This window comes from Amborella trichopoda, chromosome 3 (assembly GCF_054954075.1).
Source record: "Amborella trichopoda isolate Santa Cruz 75 chromosome 3, AtrichopodaSantaCruz75HAP2 v2.0, whole genome shotgun sequence".
Classification (NCBI taxonomy): Eukaryota; Viridiplantae; Streptophyta; class Magnoliopsida; order Amborellales; family Amborellaceae; genus Amborella; species Amborella trichopoda.
In genome coordinates this window covers 53648924-53667936 of record NC_142338.1, presented here as the reverse complement: position 1 = coordinate 53667936, position 19013 = coordinate 53648924, and the positions used below count along the sequence as shown (strand labels likewise).

The 19013-nt window shown below is 37.9% G+C and overlaps 1 protein-coding gene across 9 annotated transcripts; it reads left to right on the top strand.

Moving 5' to 3' along the window:
• Positions 1 to 613: 613 nt before the first annotated feature.
• On the top strand, positions 614 to 18878 carry LOC18429335 (chromatin remodeling protein EBS). Of its 9 annotated transcripts, none has more exons than XM_088861354.1 (5): positions 614 to 930; positions 1249 to 1591; positions 1967 to 2035; positions 15128 to 15266; positions 18422 to 18878. In XM_088861354.1, the coding sequence occupies exons 2-5, from the start codon at positions 1266 to 1268 to the stop codon at positions 18455 to 18457; spliced, it is 570 nt and encodes a 189-aa protein (XP_088717480.1). In that variant the 5' UTR covers positions 614 to 930; positions 1249 to 1265; the 3' UTR covers positions 18458 to 18878. The 9 variants fall into 9 exon arrangements, 7 of the variants coding, with proteins under 7 accessions (XP_088717480.1, XP_011621557.1, XP_088717481.1 ...); XM_011623255.3 differs by having other exon boundaries at positions 614 to 1047; XM_088861355.1 differs by having other exon boundaries at positions 615 to 930; positions 18410 to 18878.
• Positions 18879 to 19013: the final 135 nt, after the last annotated feature.

Sequence of the window (19013 nt, the reverse complement as noted above, 5' to 3'; positions counted from 1 at the left end):
ACATTTGAAGGTTGCAAGCTTATATAAACTTTCTCCTATATAAATATGTATATTTTGAATGTTATATTCATGAGCTACAAGAACAATGTCGAGAACCTGTCGGTCTCCTCTATTAAAAATACACCGCTCCCTCTCTATCTCTCGTGAGGTTTTTGAAAACTAGAAAAGATGGCAAGGAAAACCGCAAATAAAGCAACAAAACAGAGCTTTTTAGATCAACCAATCCAATCCTAAGCAAAGATTTAATTCCTTGTAACCATGTATTTCTTTGTCACGACAAGGATTGATGTGCAAAAAAAAAAAAAGGCAAAAAAGAGGAATTCCACTACTAAGGAATATCTCTCCACATAAAATGCTCAAATTAATATGCTTTTCGACCCGTTGGATTCGACTAGTGTTTCGATAAGAGATTTAAAAACGCCGTATGGAATCGTTCGATCTGACTTGAGAATTGGTCGCACCTTGTGCCGGTTTCATGAATATATTGGATCACTTGAGTTTAGAAGAGAATCGTTGATTTTTTTACAGGAAAATGTCGGTCATTTTACTACAGTAAAAACAACGGTTCTTGGCTGGTTCATTAGTTTTTATTGTATTTTTTAGCCATTAACTATAAATAAAACGATGATTCGAACCACCGATTCGACCGATTTTTGCAATGCCCGACCCTAATCTTCGACCATTTTTTAAATCACCGATCTCTCTCTAACTTATTAATATAAGAGCAACCGTCGCTCTGTCTAGGTTTATCATTAAAACAGGATCCCTCTTCTCTCTCTTCGTTTCCTTTCAAACTGGGTGCGAGAGAGCGCGAGAGCTGCTACAACGGAGCCTAGAGAGAGAAAAGGGCAGGCACAAGAAATCTTCTCGAATCTAGAGGGAGAGACGCTCCGGATTTCCAGCGTATTTATCTCTCTCAAGCCTATAGACGTACGTATTTTATTCATGCTCCGCATTTCTGAGCTCCACCCGCCATGGCTAAAACCCGCCCACCCAAGAAATGCCTCGACTCCTTCACCATCAAAGGCATTAACAAGATAGTTAAAGGTCTTTCTCTCTCTAAAAGGAGTAGTTTCTCTCTCTACAATACAATCCTCGCTATCTATCTGTAGGCAGCTCAAAGCAGAAGTCTGCCCCCCTCTATGAGGAGAGTGTTCCTTCTCTCTAGAATGAGAAGTCATTTTAATTCTGATTAGTTATCTGTTCCATTAAACCTAGGTTTTTACCCTTTGTTGATTGGTTTTGCAGCGGGTGACTGTGTTTTGATGAGGCCATGGGATTCAGGGAAGCCCCCTTATGTGGCCAAGGTTGAGAAGATCGAGACTGATAGCCGAAACTCGATTAGGGTTAGGATTCGGTGGTATTACAGACCTGAGGAATCGAAAGGGGGGAGACGCCAGTTCCATGGAGCTAAGGAATTGTTCCTCTCTGATCACTATGACGTTCAGAGCGCTGATACGATTGAAGATAAGTGCACTGTTCATACTTTCAAGAATTACACAAAGCTCACTTCGGTAGAAAACGAGGATTACTTTTGTCGATTTGAGTATAATTATGCGACTGGTGGTTTCACCCCTGATAGAGTGGCAGTGTGGGTAACTTTTTCTCTCTCTCTATTCGTTAGCTCTATGTTTCTCTTTTCTTTTGATGATTAGGATTAATTTTATCTCTTTATTTCCCTTCATGTGGCTGATTCCAGTTGATTCTCTCACACACACTATTTGACGCTTCTGCTGATCACGATTCATTTCATCTCTCTCTCTCTCTCTCTCTCTCTCTCTCTCTCTCTCTTTCTCTCTCTCTCTCCTGACTGCAATTGATTTCATCATTCTCCATTGTTTAGTATAATTGATTTTCTCTCTCTTCTGCTGATTGTATTTAACTCTCCCACTCTCTCATCCTAGACCCATGCTGTATTTTGAATTGGTTGGCTTTGCTCAATTTCTCAGTTGTTTGTTTGTGGCAGCTTTTGCAAGTGTGAAATGCCTTACAATCCTGATGATCTTATGGTCGAGTGTGAGGGTTGCAATGACTGGTAACTCATGAGCCCATGTACTCTTTATCTATGAATAGTATAGCCGCAATTTCATCATGTTTCACCTTTTACTGGTTATTCATATGTCAAAACAATTTACTGCAGACATTTCTTGATGTCCTCGAATTTTTGTTGATATCTTGGGGGATTGTCACAAGACGAGTATTTCTTGATTTCTAGTTTCTTACCCAGCATTTGTAGAGCGTATATGAAAATATTGTACCTTAGCTCTGGATGCCAAAGCTTACAATATGAAATATTAAGGCAGTTATTTGCTTAACATAAGAAAAAGAGAGTTCATGGTGCTAAGAACAAGTTACACTATCCGTTTCGCAAATAAATAGATGTGTGTGTGTGTGTCTGTGTGTTTTTGGTTTTTTGTTTTTTTTTGGGTATGTTAGTGGGGGAGAAGGCCCCCTACCAGTTTTACATTAATAGAAGATAAAACAACATACTATTTTATAACCCTACAGTAGGGCAGTTGTGCCACATCATGAAGTAATGGAAGAGAAAGAAAATTTGGAGGCCTAAAGCACCAAATGGTGGAATCTGAAAAAACTGTAGCCTTTTTTGCAAGTATATCAGCCACCATATTAGCCTCGCAGTAGATATGGCAAATAGACCACGAATGATACGCAAGTTTGAATTTGCAATTAGCAGCTATGGTATGAAGCACCCATGGGGTTTGCAGTTGCCACATATAACCTGCACTAGTAAAGAGGAATCACTTTCAATCTGAAGTGGAAAACAATCCATCACTATAGCTAGATCAACACCTGCTTCCAAACCACGGAATTCTACATAATTATTACATGCAATACCAAGGGGGATAGCAAATGCAACACTGTAAGAACCATCATCTTTTCTAATGATGCCTCCACATCCAGCTCTATAAGGAAGACCCATCAACATTTAGCTTAAAATGTTATGAGTGAGGAAATGACCATGCAATTGGTATGGGTGCCTTGATCCTTTGCTGTCATCATGTTACTTGGAGATTTCATGTTATTACCTTTTTTAAAATATGATATGACCAGGCCTTAGCATCTTGCCAAATCACGAATGTGACAAGTGATCCTTCTATCAAATGTTCACGTTTGGACATCTTTCCTTGAAAGATGCGACGATTCCACTCCTCCCAAAGCATCTAAACTATTGTGAAAAAAAAAGAATACCAGATATCAACAATACCATTGGACTTGAATTTGAATGCTATCCATTTTCTCAATGTGGCTGCAATGTATTAGTCCAGGGTGAAACATTTACCACATTTCCATGCTATCGATCTCAATATCCCCTACGAAAAAACATAATCAAGCAATAGATGACATTAGTATGATAGAAGGGGCACACAGGAGCTTGAGTGATTCCTCTCCGCTGCATGAGCGAGGAAGTAGGAAGACGATGGTGGAGGCTCAGCCAAGAAAACCATTTTGCTCTAGGATGGCACTTAGAAGACCATAATTACTCTAAAAATTGGTTGAGAAGAACCCGTTCGACGAATTAAAGTTCCATGCCTCTTTAACCAAGAATATCCCATTAAAAGGAGTCCATACCAAAAAATAATCATGTGGTTTAAAAGGAATTGTGAAAGACTCACCTCCTTCCAAGCTCGCAATAAAGGGGCCAGATGTAGGAGAAGGTAAATACCAAGTTTGTGGGGAACCATATAAATAATATGTGACCTTAGGTTTAGCAAGGACCCCCAGATCCTTGTAAATATGGGTTCCATAATATTCCATGACGGATTTTTCTGATAGCCATGGATCTGACCAGAAGTCCATTGACCTACCATCCCCAACAATGCATCTAACATTGTGGTGCAAGAAAGACAACCCCACCCCATTTGGTCCTTCCAAGCATAGGAGCAATTCTTTCTATTAGTTTCCCAAAATTCCTAAAATACCTGTGCTTGAAGAAACGAGCTGAGAGGAAGTATTAGCCAAGATCCATACCAAATTCATCATGCCTGCAATATTGAACTCAGAGATGTCATGAATCCCAAGCCCCCCCCCCCCCCCCCCCTTGCAGCTTGAGACATACAGTTTTTCGCTTAACTAGATGAAGCCCTTTCTTATGAGTTGGGCCTGCCCATAGAAAATTTTGTTGTAGGCCTTCTATCATATAGCATGTGCGTTTAGGCAATACGAAAGATAACACCCAAAAAGTGGCTCAAGAACTGAGGACCGATTTCAATAGTTGCAACTGACCTCCATAAGATAGGGATAAAGTCTGCCATGTCCCTATCTTAGCAAAGAATTTTCCCACCAAATTATGGCCATTGTTATGCTCCAAATTACCATGAAACAATCCCCAAGTATCTTACCGGAAGAGAACCTTCACCAAAACCCAGTTCCTTCAATATCAAATGCTTAGAACTCTGAGATAGCCTGAAGAAAAAAGCCTTACTTTGGGTTACATTCAATTTTTGCCTTGTGGTTTTTTCAAAGGTGTAGAGAACAGAATTCATGTGACTAGCTGTTGTGTTAGAGGCCTCACAAGAAATAACCGCATCATCGGCATAGAAGAGATGTGATATCCAATAATCGCAACGAGAGGGGAAAGCCACAGGTATTGTACCTTGTGACACAACATGATCTAACTGCACGCTTAAATAATCCATAACTAACAAGAAAGATATGGAGATAAAGGATGACCCTGCCGTAAGCCCTTTTTACCTCTAAAATACCCCTTTGGAGAGCCATTATGGAGCATCGAGAAAGATGGAGTGGTAATACAATGCCAAATCCAGGAGACAAAGATTTCGTAAGCCCAATACCTGCTGCCTATCAAGTACAAAACTCCAAGAGACTCGATCATAAGCACTACTTAGAACAAGTTGTAAACACATATTAGGGTTGGCTGAGTTCTTATGACATAAAGAAATAAGTTCATTTGTCATCAATATATTATATGTGATAAGTTTGCCCTTAAGAAATGCTGCTTGTATAGAATCAATAAAGATATGCAAGATCTCCCTCAATCTATTTGAAATGATTTTGCTTATGATCTTATAGAGGACATTACATAAGCCAATGGGTCTAAACTCTTTCATAACAGCATGGGAATTGACTTTAGGAATAAGGCAAATGAAAGTGGAATTTATCTGTTTTAGGAATTTATTGTTCTTGAAAGAGTCGTGAAGAGCCGAAAAAAATTCCTTATTGATCACCTCCTAGCTGAATTTATGGATCCACTGTGAACCCATCTGTGTGTTTGTGTGTGTGTGTGTGTGTGTGTTTTCACTAGATGCATGGGAAGGTAGGAATGTGATGTAGAGGAAAGAGATGAGAAATATATAAAAAAGGAAATACAATGTCTGAAAAAGAAAGGAGGGTGAGAGAATGTGCCTTCTCTTTGAACCTGTAGAGGACTCCATGCCAATAAGCTCTCCTTCCATGACTAGAAAAACTCAATTTTAACTTATTATCCTTTCAATAGCCAAGAGTAAGGATGAAAAAGAAAGAAACCTTAAACCAGTAGTTGACACATAGATGGGGTCATAATTCCAGTTAGGTGGTCACTGGTCACCTTATCTACTTCCAAAATAAAACCCCCAATTCTAACCATGAATTCTCGAAAACAGTAAAAATCACTCCAATATCAATTTTGAAAGAAAAGAGAGAGAAATTAGGTGAACCTAATCATGTCAGTGCCCCGGGGTTAGGGAATTCCAAAATTTTCCTTTGTCTTCTTCACGTTGATCCAATTGTAAGGATTTCCATATTTCTGCTGAACTTTCGGTTCTCGGATTTGTTACCACCAAACGACATGGTTGCCATGAAGCGTAGAATCAACAAGTTCAATTAGTAGGTCTTGTAGCAATTCCTTCAGGTTGAACAAATCGTTTATGATACTCAATGAATTGATGAAACCATGGATATTAAGCTTATCATCGATTTTAAAAGGTTTGAATTTTAGTTTGAAATCTCTCTTGCACTCAATAGGCCATGTCTCTGAACTCAAAATCAACTCATTATATTCTTTGGATCAGTTATTAGAGACGTATGTGTGTTTTGTTGTAATGAAGATTGAGGTTTGATGCCCCCATCTCCCATACTACAGCTAACCTCTTTATGGTAAACAACATTTTTCTAATTATTGACTTGTTGACTTAGTTTGCTGATCTCTCCTCAAAAGGTTAGAAATTTGTTCTCAAAGGTTGTTGACTTGTACTCAAAATTCATCTCCTGACTCCAACTTGCTTGATTCCTATGCTGCATGAGTTTTTATAGCATCTCTATCATACAAGGCGGCTTTTGTTAGGTGCAGTGATAGCCAAGATCGACAGTCTAAATGTTTCTCTAGAAAGATTGACTTATGTTTTTTTTGCTAAAAGAGATCTTTGTTATCAAATGTGGCACATAAACTTGATACACAAGAGGGTCCAATGCACTATGTGGCTCGATGTGGTCCCCATGCAGCGCATCACCTCCAATGCGGTCTATAAATGTAAATCTGTTTAAAAGCTATAAAAATATAACGATACAAAGAATATAACATGAATATGCAATTTATGTGGCAGTAAGCATTTTAGTCTAATAATGTGTATGTTGTCTAGGTCATGGATAACCTAATAAAGAACAACATAGTTTTTAGTCTCTATGCTTTAATAGTCTAATGTAATTAACATCTAAATAAGTTAAGGAAAAATATATATACCTCTCTTTGCAATTATAATCCCAAATAAACCCTCAAGTCCATAAAATGCCCATGGACTCCCTGCAAGTTAAAAGAAAAGGACATCTAACCCCCTTTGCACCTTTTTCATCGTTCAACTTACAATGTGAATGCTTTTTACATTTTCTAATGATCCCGTCACCCAGTGTTTCAAAAAGCGCTAGACGGGTCCTAGGCGGCGTGGGGGGTCCAGGCCACCTAGCGCCTAGGTGGGCGCCTTGGCAGGCGCCTAGAACCTGGGCGGCCTAGTTGAATCCAAAATGGATTCTGCAGTTATGTCAGTATCAGTTATATGTATTGCAGTACATAATTCCAATTATACTACATATTAGCATTTAGCACACACTCCATAAGCATAACCACAATCCATAAGTCGGTTCATACTCCATATCCAATTAAAATTTAAAGCTTAAAATTTGCCAACTAACCAAATTATCAAACCAAGTTACCAAATAGTATCAAACCAATACTGCAGTACACCACCATGAGGAAGAAAACAAAATTGAATTATGAAACTATGAAAGTAATACTTGGAGACTCAAAAGAATCTTCAATAGTTCAATACTTCAATCAAAGTTCAAACTTCAAAGTTTAATAACTATTCAACATTCATCATTCATTCATCATCAAAAAAATTTGGGTCAGCTGCATTGGTGTCATATTCATCGGAGTCAATGGAGTCCCGTCCTCCTTGACATATTGGTCGTCCTCGTCTTCCTCCGTCTCTTCTGAATAAGCCTCTTCTTCCTCCTCTTCCTCTACCGTTGTTCTCTGTGTAGAAGATCTAGTGGCCCTAAGAGGGTTAGCTGATGCCCTGAAGTATTCATGACCATGTCGCATGTCAATCCTTCATGCCCCTCGACCTCATCATCATCAACTAACTACTCCATAGCATGGTCCATATTTTTTGATCTGATGGGGTATCTCTCATCTCTCTTAGCAAACCTGTACTTCAATAATCGATTGTACTTGATATAGACTAGGTCATTAAGCCTCTTTGATTCAAGCCTGTTCATTTTCTTTGTATGAATCTAACAAAATCAAATGAAACTAATTAAAATCTAATATCTATGGTTCATGTATTATTTATAAAATTATACAAATTACCCTTAGTTACGGCCTTACCCCTTCAAAACTACTCAAATTGCGCTCACAACCGGATGAAGAAGTGGTTTAAGATCCGAATGGCCAACTTTTGTAAATTTGGAGAACTACACCCATGTTGGCTCCACCAATGGGCTGCAAAGATATAATAAAAAATCAAAAATAAATAATAGAATTAGTTGATTACTTGAACTTGATGAACTTAAGAATATTATTAATATCGAGATTAATTTTGGTCCTTTACCTCATCGCCATTGGACTCTCAAAAGACTTTAATGAGCACTTGTAATTTATCAGCTCATCAACGCATATAATATCCTGCATATCAGGATTAGGGACTAGCACATCTACACACTCATCAAATCCATTCATAATTGTGTTATTTGTTTGTATATTCTTGTCAATATTAAAAAAAGCTGGGTTCAAATAATAACCAGCTGCATGCAATGGCCGATGTAGTTGCCTATCCCACTTGTCTTCAATAATCTCCCAAACAAGCTTGTAGTGGGTTTCATCATCATTTAAATTTTGGGCTATCTCTCTTTTGTATTTCTCCATAGCATCATATATGTAGCCCATAGAAGGCTTGTCACTATCAACAATGCGAAGGATTTTGACAAGAGGAAAAAATACCTTAAGAGCGCCCTTCACCCCTCGCCAAAAAGCCTTAGAAAGGATTATATCTCTCACCTTCTTCCCAATCTGATCCTTAGACCACTTGCATGCTCTTCAGTCATCTGAGGTAAACATTTGCCTCAACTGCACTCTCCTCGAATGCATGCTATCTAAGCATAAGTACCAGGTCGCAAATCTCGTGACCTCAGGCCTCACAATCTCTTTCTTCTTTGTAAAGGTACGCATCCTGCTGAGGGTGAGATGGTGGCTATAAATGAAATTTGTAACTAACTTGGCCTTCTTCACTGTACCCGATATCTCGGTTAAACCGCCAAGAGCCTCAAGCATGAGGTCTATATAATGTGTTGTACATGGCGTCCAAAAGATTTTAGGATAAGCTATGCGCAACAAATTAGATGCAGCAACATTAGGTGCAACATTGTCTGTGACAACCTGTACAACAAGATTCTCCCCAACCTCCTTGATTCCCTTCTCTATAACTTAAAATATGTAATGGGCATCATGGATACAATCAAAGGCATCAATAGAGTTACAAAAAACAGTCTCTACATGACAATTCACGAGCAAATTCATCTGACTTCTTCTCTTCATATCACTCACAGCATCAATCATGATAGAAACCCCATACTGAGCCCATGCATCATTCTTAAGTTCTACAGCTTCCTTCGTGGTACTCACTACCTTTTTAAAAAAGGCTCTGAAAGCTCATATGGGGTTGGGGGTTTCATCTCAGGGCCAAATTGTTCAATTGCCTTTACCACAACATAGAAGCTGCTTAAGCGAGCGGTATTGAAAGGAATGCTCGCCTCATAAAACCATGTAGCAAGATAATTCGCAGCTCTATCTCTCTCTTCCTTCTTGATTCTATTTTCAATGGTGGTTTGCTTTTTTGTTTTCTCTCCTGCAACCTTAGGGTCAGGCCGAGGTAAAAAACTATCCATAGGGCCTCTAACCTGAGGCTTCTTAGTCCCAGAACCAGAAGTAATTACAACTCCCTTCCCCTTTCCCTTAATAATGGATTGTTCAACCTCTTGACATCCCTCCCCAATCCTTTCCTCATCACTATCATCATCATCATAATTGACCTGAACCCCAGACCTAATCTCTGCTATAGAGGCAAATCTCTCATCTTTTTTCATTTTTACCATGTTCAAAAAATTGTTTATTTCCTCTTTAACAACATCAAGAGTCTTTTTACATGGGGCAACATCCCCCCTGATACGGGCAAAATGTTTCTTGAACCAGTTTATGCCCCCTTTTGTATCCTTATCACAAAACTTGCATCTTATGCAATTTTTATCATTAGGATCTGGGTTATAGCCATATTTCCAATCGGGATCACTAATCCTATTAGATCCCGAAGAACACATCTAAAAAATATTGCAATTTACTAAAGCCATAAAAAAAATCACTTACTTTGAGTTTGATTGCTCAATCTTCAAACTTCCACCTCAAAGATGCTTCTAAATACTCAAAATCTTCTAAAAAACCCCCTAATAACTTTGCAAAATGTCAAAAAGTAAATCTGAGGTCAATGGGTGATGTTTTGATCAATTTTTGTTAATTTTGAGAAACCCTTTGATCTTAAAAAATTCACCAAAAACTAGTTTTTTGGGGCCTTTTACTTTCTAAAATTGGCTCCAATAAGTTTTAGGTTTCAAATGAACCTAAAACCCTAACTGTTGGCTCTTTAATAAAAAAAAAATAACCAAAATTGCTCCCACCGAAACTTATTGCCGCCCCTGAGCGGGGCGTAGGCCCTGGGGGCTGAGCGCCCACCTAGGCGGGTTCCGTACCGCCTAGGCGGCCGCCCAGGGTCGACCTTCCAGATTGGTCGCCTAGGCCTGGGCGATGCGCCCAGCCCTTTCGGACCGCCTAGGTGCTGGGCGGTCCACTTTTTGAATCACTGCCGTCACCTAAACCTTGTAAAAGCTGCCCCCCTCTTTTTCTCTTTTCCTCACAATGAACTTCTTTCTTCTCTCTTCTGCAACCTCCCTTGGACGCTCATCTCTCTCTCTCTCTCTCTCATCTCATGAACCTCCCAAGTTGGTTAAAAGAGGAATCTCAAATTCTATTTATATGATGGGTTATCAGGAAGAAGGAAAATGGTAAATGTTGTAATTTGGACAATGAAAGAGGTAAGTTGGGGGTTAAACATCCATTTCTTTTGACTTGGATGGGGTCTATAGGCTTTCCCTGCATCCAGGGGTGGGATTATAATTATAAAGAGGGGGGTATGCATCCTTTTCCCATAATTTAATTCTTACATTCATTAAATTAAATGAAACATATACCAAGTCAAAGAATACATTAGCATCTACTCATCTAGCAACCAAGGTATTGTCACATTGTAGGCTATAGCATAGAGCCAAATGCCACATAGTCATGACATAACATCCTAGGAGACCAAAAGTACTTCATAAGAACATAATATTTGAACTCCAAAGACCAATAATTCATGACATATAAAGTAAAAGTAGTACACTCAATTAGACAAGTCACATGATCTAGCATGCATATCCCACATCCGGAGCCAAAGTTGTGGAGCCATCATCATTTGTATCATCGCCCCCTTCTTCAACATGTACTTCTTCATATTTAGTTTCCTTTTGAGTTCCTCTTCCTCGATCTTTGGAACAGATGTGGACCCAACTTCTTCTTCTGATCTAGTTCTAAGCCGTAGATCTTCTCCATCCCCTGTAAATTGTTTAATATTCAACCAAGTCCTCACCCTCAAACACCTACTTTGATTGTGGATTTAAGGTCCATTTACTTGTACTAGCAGGTTCATTAAAGGACAATAGCGTTGACATCCATCCTTAAGTCTCTCAATGTATCTGCTCATTGTATCGGACATTTGAAAGATCATTTAACTTCTTTTGCTCTAGTCTTTCTTATTTTTTTTCTATGGAGTTGATAGAAAGGAAACAAGCAACAGAGAAAAAGGTTACTTAACTAATGTCTTATGGATTTCTATTTTTCTACAATCTAGATATTTAGAAAATTGAAAACCAAAAGAAAATAGAGTTAAATGCTCAAGTGTGCTGCAGCTATGCTCACAGCCGGATGATTTGCATGTGAAGTCCAACACTCGAATGGAAAGACATTCAAGAATTAGTGTCTCGCTTCCGTTTGATGCCCACTACTCAAGTATGTGCATATTTACCATTAATACAAGTAAAATCAAGAAGAAACCAAAAAGTGAACAACTTTTTGTGTGCAATTCAAAAAGTTCGAAGTTTGCAAATTTTTTATTTCCTAGTTGTTTAGTATCCCTACTGATGGCAGTATCTTATCTAAAGTTCCCTAGTAATTTTGAATTTCATCTTTAATTTGATTTGATCAATTCAAGACTTTTGTCTCATCATGTAAAGTTGAATAGGCGACCAATGTCTCAAGTACATTTAAGAACCCTCCTTAAGCATGAGGTCCAAACAATGTATCGCACAAGGAGTCCAAAACATATGCTTCCTCTTCAATGTCAAGAGATACCTAATTGCAGAATGATTGACGCCATTGTCTATGACAATCTGCACCACGGGTTCTTCCCCAACCATACCCACAATCCCATCCATCAACCCACACAAGTTCCATCATGTCTCTTGTATGATGCATCAACATATTTCACAAAGTTCTTAATGGACAGTTGACCAAAAAATTAATAATTGCCAAAGACTTTTCATCGAACCATTTTAACATGTGCCTGTCATCTTTCACTAAATATTCCTATAATGAATCCCTAAGTTCATAAATGAAGGGCCTTTGAACATGGGACCAAATTTCTCAATTGCCCCAACCATACCTTGAAGTTATTAAGGGGATATTGAATGGGACACTGGCTTGGTAAAACCACTTGGGAATATACCTATGAACCTTATTCCTTTCTTCTTTTTCTGTAACAATTTTCAATTGTTGTTTGTTTTGTTATTTTCCTGCTGTCCTCCACAACCTCAGGGTTTGGGGTGCAAACTGCATCCATTGGCCACTTGGGGAGATGTCAATTTTGCCCAATAGGACATTCAAGAGTGGTTTCCCTCTCTGTTGTAATCCTACATCACCACTTACAACTCCAGTTACATCATCCTTATCTCCTTCATCATCAAGTAACTGAACCTTTATCAGCATATCTTTTTGCTTCAATGCTCTATTGTCTTTTGCTTGTTTCTAGTTTTCTATTAGTAATACCCTAATCGTTCTTCTAACTTATCGGTTGCTTTAGGAGACACCCTTACCATTCCCATAATACTAGCAAGTTGTTCCTTTTACTAGAAAATATAAACCCCCTCCCCCCTCTCTTCTTTTACAAGAAGCACTATTTTGATTCTTAGGGTTGTTGAGTTTTGAATATCTCTGTGCCAGATCTTTGTTAGTCGAAGAAGACAAAGACATTGTTCCCAGAAGAAAAAAGAAAAAGTAAGTATTAAGCAATGAAACTTACAAAGAAAGTTGCTCCTAGGTTTCGAACTTGCAAAAAATCAAACCTACACTCTAAAGAAATTTTGATTTCTAGGTAATCTCGTTACTCCTTGAATTCCTTGGTTACTTGGTAAATTACAAACTCAAGTGGTCTCCTAAAGAATTTCCAATTGTTTTTTCAGAAATCTTTGGATTTGATAGAAACGTTCATTGAGAAACCTACGATTGAATCCCCTTAGAATAGTGAAAAAGTTGGTTCTAAGGGGGTGCTTCAGGGATCACTTTTTTTGGAAATGAGAATGAGTGTCTCTTAGAGAGAGATAAGCCTTCAAGAGTGAGAGGCACGACCTCTTAGAGGGAAGTAGTTTTCCTATGGGGTTTTAAGTTGATTCACTTTCTACTTCTAGAGAGAGAGTCTCTTAGTTGCTTTATGGGACAAAATGTTGGGCAGAATGCTGGGAGGTCAAGAAATAACATATTCATAGGATTATCGTAGCTGAGATGAGAATGTTAAGATGGATGAGTGGCAGGACAAGAAATGATAGAATTAATATATACTAGGGAACTTACGTGTGGCTTCAATAGGCGATAAGATGAGGGAAAGTAGACTTAGGTGGGCTGGCCATGTGCAACATAAACGTACTACAACACCGGTTAGGAGGTACGATCTCATTCAAGTGGAAGGCTCTAAAAGGGCAAGGAGAATGCCCAAAGAATACAGATAGAAGTAGTGAGAAAAGATATGGTGACTTTTAGTCTTACTGAGGGTATGGCCCTTGATAGAAAAGAATGGAAGAACAAAATTCATGTAGCACCCCAAATCATTGGGATAAAGGCTTGGATGATGATGATAAAAGTCTCTTGGTTGCCCTTGAGGTGTGATAGTGGGATAGAGAGGGATTGATGATCAGTGTTATTCGATCATGAGAGTGGGATTAGAAGGCGAGACAAGCAATGGGTTTACTGATGATCAGTGAGAGGTAAATCTCTTGAAACCCAACCCAAACTATAATTTGCTAATGATGTAAACATAGCCACTTTGGGTGGACCACGTATATCTTTGGTTTCTGTGGTTTCTGTGGTTTCCTCCTGTTTTGCTTTATTTGTCACACTTATTTTGTGGTCTTCTCCTATATTGTGTATAGCTGACTATGTATATGATCTTGGGTAGTATCCCAATATTTGAGATTCCTAGTTCCTCAATCGACAGGTTCTTAAGAGCCCTATAGCTTTGATGGCATCACACGGCGAGGGTATCCTATGTAGGCTCTGATTCCAACTTATGTTGGAATTTGGAAAAGTAAGGAGAATGTATGAAAAAAAGAGGAATATAGAGAAGAATGGAAGGTGAAGGAGCATGTTATTTCTCTAGGCCTGCAAGGGAACCCACCTAGAAAAGGTCTCTTCACGAAACTAAAAAACTTACAAACGCAATATTAATTTTTTCTCCCATTTATAATCGCCAAACAAGTATCTATAATGAAGATATCCGTAACCCTAACTGCACTCACTAGTAAACCTAAACTCTTGTCGAAATTATCAACTCCCCAAAATAAAAATTATTATTCGACTCATGAATCCTTTAGGACACTATAAGATAGAAATACCCCTAATATCAGCATTTTTTCTTTTTTGGAAAAAAGTGGGAGAAAGCAAAGTGAGCCCTGATCACATCAAACTGCCAAAGGATGCACATTGTTATTATGCACATGGAACAACTTGTTATCAATAGATTTTCATGTTTTGCAGTATTGGATTCTAAAAACCAAGGTTGGTTGATCAGAATAGATATTTCATTTGTTATTTTAATAGAATGGATTTTTTTTTTGGTAGGAGTATGTAGGAGTGATAGGACAATTGATTATTAAATGACTAGTGGAAATGTGCAAACTTAGACTTTAATTGACAATTTCAGTACAACTTATAGTCAACTATGTAATTGTCCTATGTAGTATCACTGGCTGTTTATTCTTCAGTGGAAGTTCTGACTTCTGAAATGTATATAACAAAGTCGTGTGTTCTTGTTTGGTGATTTACAATATCTGGAGTATTACATACTTTTCTATTTTAGGGGGATTATCATCTTCATTTGGTTGGAGACTCTTCTACTTAGTGATTGTATTCTTCCTTCTCTTATTTCCTTGGTCTCGTTAATGTTGACCTCTATGGCTTCTTTTGTATTTGGTACATGGTTATGGTCGTTGATGGGGAAGGTGTTGGTGGAGGATTTTCTGAAGGTTAATTCTTTTGTTCCAGGTTTCATCCCGCTTGTATAAGTATGACCCCAGAAGATGCGAAAAGGTTGGAACATTTCTTTTGCGAAAATTGTTCTCCAGATGATGATGTGAAGAGGACACGCAATTCTCGTAATTTCTCCAAACACTCGGAGATCAAGGTATGCACATTCTGGTTTTTCCCTAAATTGAAAAACTCTAGTAGTTCCCTTTTTTTAAAAAAAAATAAAATAAAAAAAAAATTGGCTATACCAGTTGCTAGAGTAGGCTTCATTTGCTTGTGTTATATTGTTTTTTATTTAAATGTTGGATAGGTATTCACCATTTTAAAGAACAAAAATGTGTATTTTAAGTTGCCATGACCTAGTAGGTTTTAGAAAAGAAAAGAGGTGTCATGACCTTCTCTATTGTTTCTGTTGGATATGAGCCTTTTAGCAATTGGGTAAGGTTTTTGATGCAGGGAGAAAAAAATAATTATAATAAAAGTAAAACAATGGGTGAGAGATTATACCTTCTCTTAGGGTTTGCAAGAGAATCCACCCCCAACGAGAGAATATCCCCTCTCTCAAGGGCTGCAAGGTAATCCACCCCAAAAACGATCTTTCCACGAGACCAAATTTTACTCAATTTCAATCTCTGATCATTCTCTGATCTTTTATAATGAAGGGACATCTCCCTTTAAATAGACTTTGAGAAAAAAAAAAAAAACAATAAAAAAAAACATCAAAATATAATCTCTCTCTTTCATGTACCATCTCTCTCCCTATTTTCCCTCTCTTGAAAATATCATCTTTCTAGATTTCTCTCAATATTTTCTTTTTCATGAAAATATCATCTCTCTTAAAAGTTACGCACCATATTTGTCAATCTTTATCTTCTTCATATCTAAATCGCTTATCTTTCTTCTATTTAAATACCCCTTAAATCTCACACTAAATCTAATTAAAGCTTTGAAGCAACTTTATATAAGATAAGCTTAAAAAAAAACTTAACTCACACCAAAATTTACCTTTCTTAAAAACTCACGCTACCTATTCCTAAAAATCTGCATCATTCTTCCCGTGGGAGAAGCTTGAACTCGAGCTTATAGAACTTAAATCTTTTAGAGGTCTTTTCAAAAGCTGGTGATATAGTCCCACCATGCGCCTCGACACTTTTTCTTCAATTTATTCATTAAGCCGATTCATCAAATGTTTCGTGCTCATCTCGAAGTAGAATACAGTGACCTCGGGCTCAATCTTGATTTCTCCTTCAGCTCAATTGGTTGGATTTCAAATACTGCATCACACATATCTTCTTCTTCATAATTGATTTTCAGAGTTTCTTGTACATTGGGGTTATCGGCGCCGTCTTTCATATCGAGATCTACTTCTTCATATTCTTATTCCTCTTGTTTCGCTTGCAATCTATGAAATAGATCTCGTAGACATTGTTCTACTACTTTGCTAATACGCTTTACTATGTCTTTTTTGAGTCTATCAAATCTTTGATCGAAGCTCCCTATAACTAAATCAGGATCTCAAGGTTTTGATACCAATTGATGCAGGGAGAAAAAAATAACTATAATAAAAATATAATAATAGGTGAGAGATTATACCCTCTCTCAGGGTCTACAAGGGAATCCACGTATACTCTCTCTCAGGATCTGCAAGGGAATCCACCCCAAAAACGATCCTTTCACAAGACCAAAGTTTACTCAATTTCAATATCTGATCATTCTCTAATCCTTTACAATGAAGGGACATCTCCCTTTAAATAGACTTTGAGGAAAAATAACAAACAATAAAAAAAACACGAAAATATAATCTCACTCTCTCTATCTCACATACCATCTCTCTCGCTAATCTACAACTATGCACACAAATGATATAGTTATATACCAAGGTGAGCCAGATGCTATTCACATCTAGCTTGTCAATTATGCTTTGAAACTGAAGCCTAACATAAATGCTTCTCCTCACTGTGGATCACGGGTGCCTATCATTTCTAGCTTGTCAACTGCTGTCTAAATTGAACAATAAAAGAAAGAGAAAAAAGAAAAATCACTATTCTATCCAAGGAATGGATTTTGGAAAGGAGGCACACAAGATCTGTAATTACCTTATTTTTTGGGTAATTCGATCTGTAATTACCTTTGGCGTGTGAATGATCCTAATCAACAACTTATGGAAATAATTGGAACCTGAGTTGTGCGTATGGAGTGTGACTAGTACTTTCTCTGTAAGACACTTATTTTTTGGATTGATGACAAAAATTTGATTGATCAAAATGAAAGACAGCACAAGTTGCAAACAACACAAGGGTGTAAAATATTAAAAGGAAAAGTAAATGCAAAATAAGTCCAACGGATGTCAAGGCAACACCACCTTTGGTTGGTGCACGCTAGACATGAGGGAACCCATTTTTATGGTATGCCTCATCTGTTACAATGGTTTTATGTAAGCCATAAAACAATTTATCGATTTATCTCTCATGCCTTCTCCTTTGGACCCATGGGCCTCTGAAACTCTTCAATCTAATGCTAACCATGATCACGGTGGTCAAGGACGGCTCTCTATTCCTCTCTATGAAGTGTGCAATTGGTGGCATTAAGAGAATAATCGTCTCATGCCCCAGAATCTGAGCCCAGATATGTCTTTTCTTTATATTTTCTTCTCAAGAATCCCAAAATTTTCTGCTCTCTTTTAACTGCTTTCCACTCATGTTGTCCTCCATTATGTACACTTTCAGCATTCACTAATGTTGTAACATCCATTTTATATGTTTTATGTTGTGTGGACACATTGGAGAATCTGGTTTCTATCTTCTTGTTGTGTTTGACACCTTATATACCTATCAGATACTTGTGTCGGTTGTAATGCAAAATTGATACTGTGTCTGAGAGTGAGATTTGGAGTATCGCCTTTTTGTTTTACTTTTTAGTGAAAGAATGGTTGCCTCATTTTCTTTTATTACAGAACGGCCCTTAAGTCAGGCAACATTGAAATTTATAGTGAAGTTAAAATTGGATTTGTAGAGTTGTGGGTGGACTATATGGTGAAGAGTCAAGAATACTAAAGAAAATGGTGTCTACACCTGACCCAGTGTTGTCATGGGCATTCTTAGATAAAGAATTTTTTGGTTAACAAACATATAGCCCGGAGTCATATTCATGTATTCACAGGGTACAAGCACAACCGTTTCAAACATTTTCCATAGCTTTCTTAAAATCAAAATAATTGATGTACATGCATTTGTTTTGGTCTCTCTCTATTGAAAGTACTTTTTCTTCATGAATCTCAGAATATGATTGTAATGTTCTCAGCATGTGATTTAGGTGGAGTCAAAACGTCGGAGGAGAGAGAAGTCCTGAGAAAGCAAAATGTTAACATGGATGGCAGCTTTCTCATTCTGAAGGCCTCCAAACACTTGAAGGGCACTTATTTTAAAAGGGGAAAGAACAGTCGAGCCAGATATGTGCAGAACAATTGTGAGCAGGTATTTATCTTTGGTGCACAGTAAATGCAAATCTAAACTGACGTTTGAAGCTTTTTGAATTAGGTTGTAAAGTTTGGTTGCAGTATTTCTCTGGTCAAGAAGAGAGTTGTTGTGGTCCATAGAGTGTGGTTTTGTAACTTTATGAATGTGAAGTGGATGGAGTGCCATGAGAGACTTTGTTTATATGTTTCCTTATTGGTTACCAAGTTGATTAGCTTGGCTGTATGCCTATTATTGTTCGTAAGCCACGAACTGTTGTATAGCCAGCTATAAATAATAACTTTCTTGGTTGTTGATATCATCCTTGCCGAATGATCTCTTGTTGCTTCTTGGTACTTCACCAATTCTCTGTAATCTGAGGAGGGCATGGAATTTGATCTTGTAGCTTGGGGCTTTTTAACTGTAGGGGCGTGTCCCTTTGTTCCAAGGCT

Bases quoted from the DNA above. Each gene is read 5' to 3' on its own strand.
- LOC18429335 (XM_011623255.3), top strand. From the start codon at position 975: ATGGCTAAAACCCGCCCACCCAAGAAATGCCTCGACTCCTTCACCATC. The intron at 1,048-1,248 runs GTCTTTCTCTCT...TTGGTTTTGCAG, and splicing joins CATTAACAAGATAGTTAAAG to CGGGTGACTGTGTTTTGATG. The intron at 2,036-15,127 runs GTAACTCATGAG...CTTTTGTTCCAG, and splicing joins TGTGAGGGTTGCAATGACTG to GTTTCATCCCGCTTGTATAA.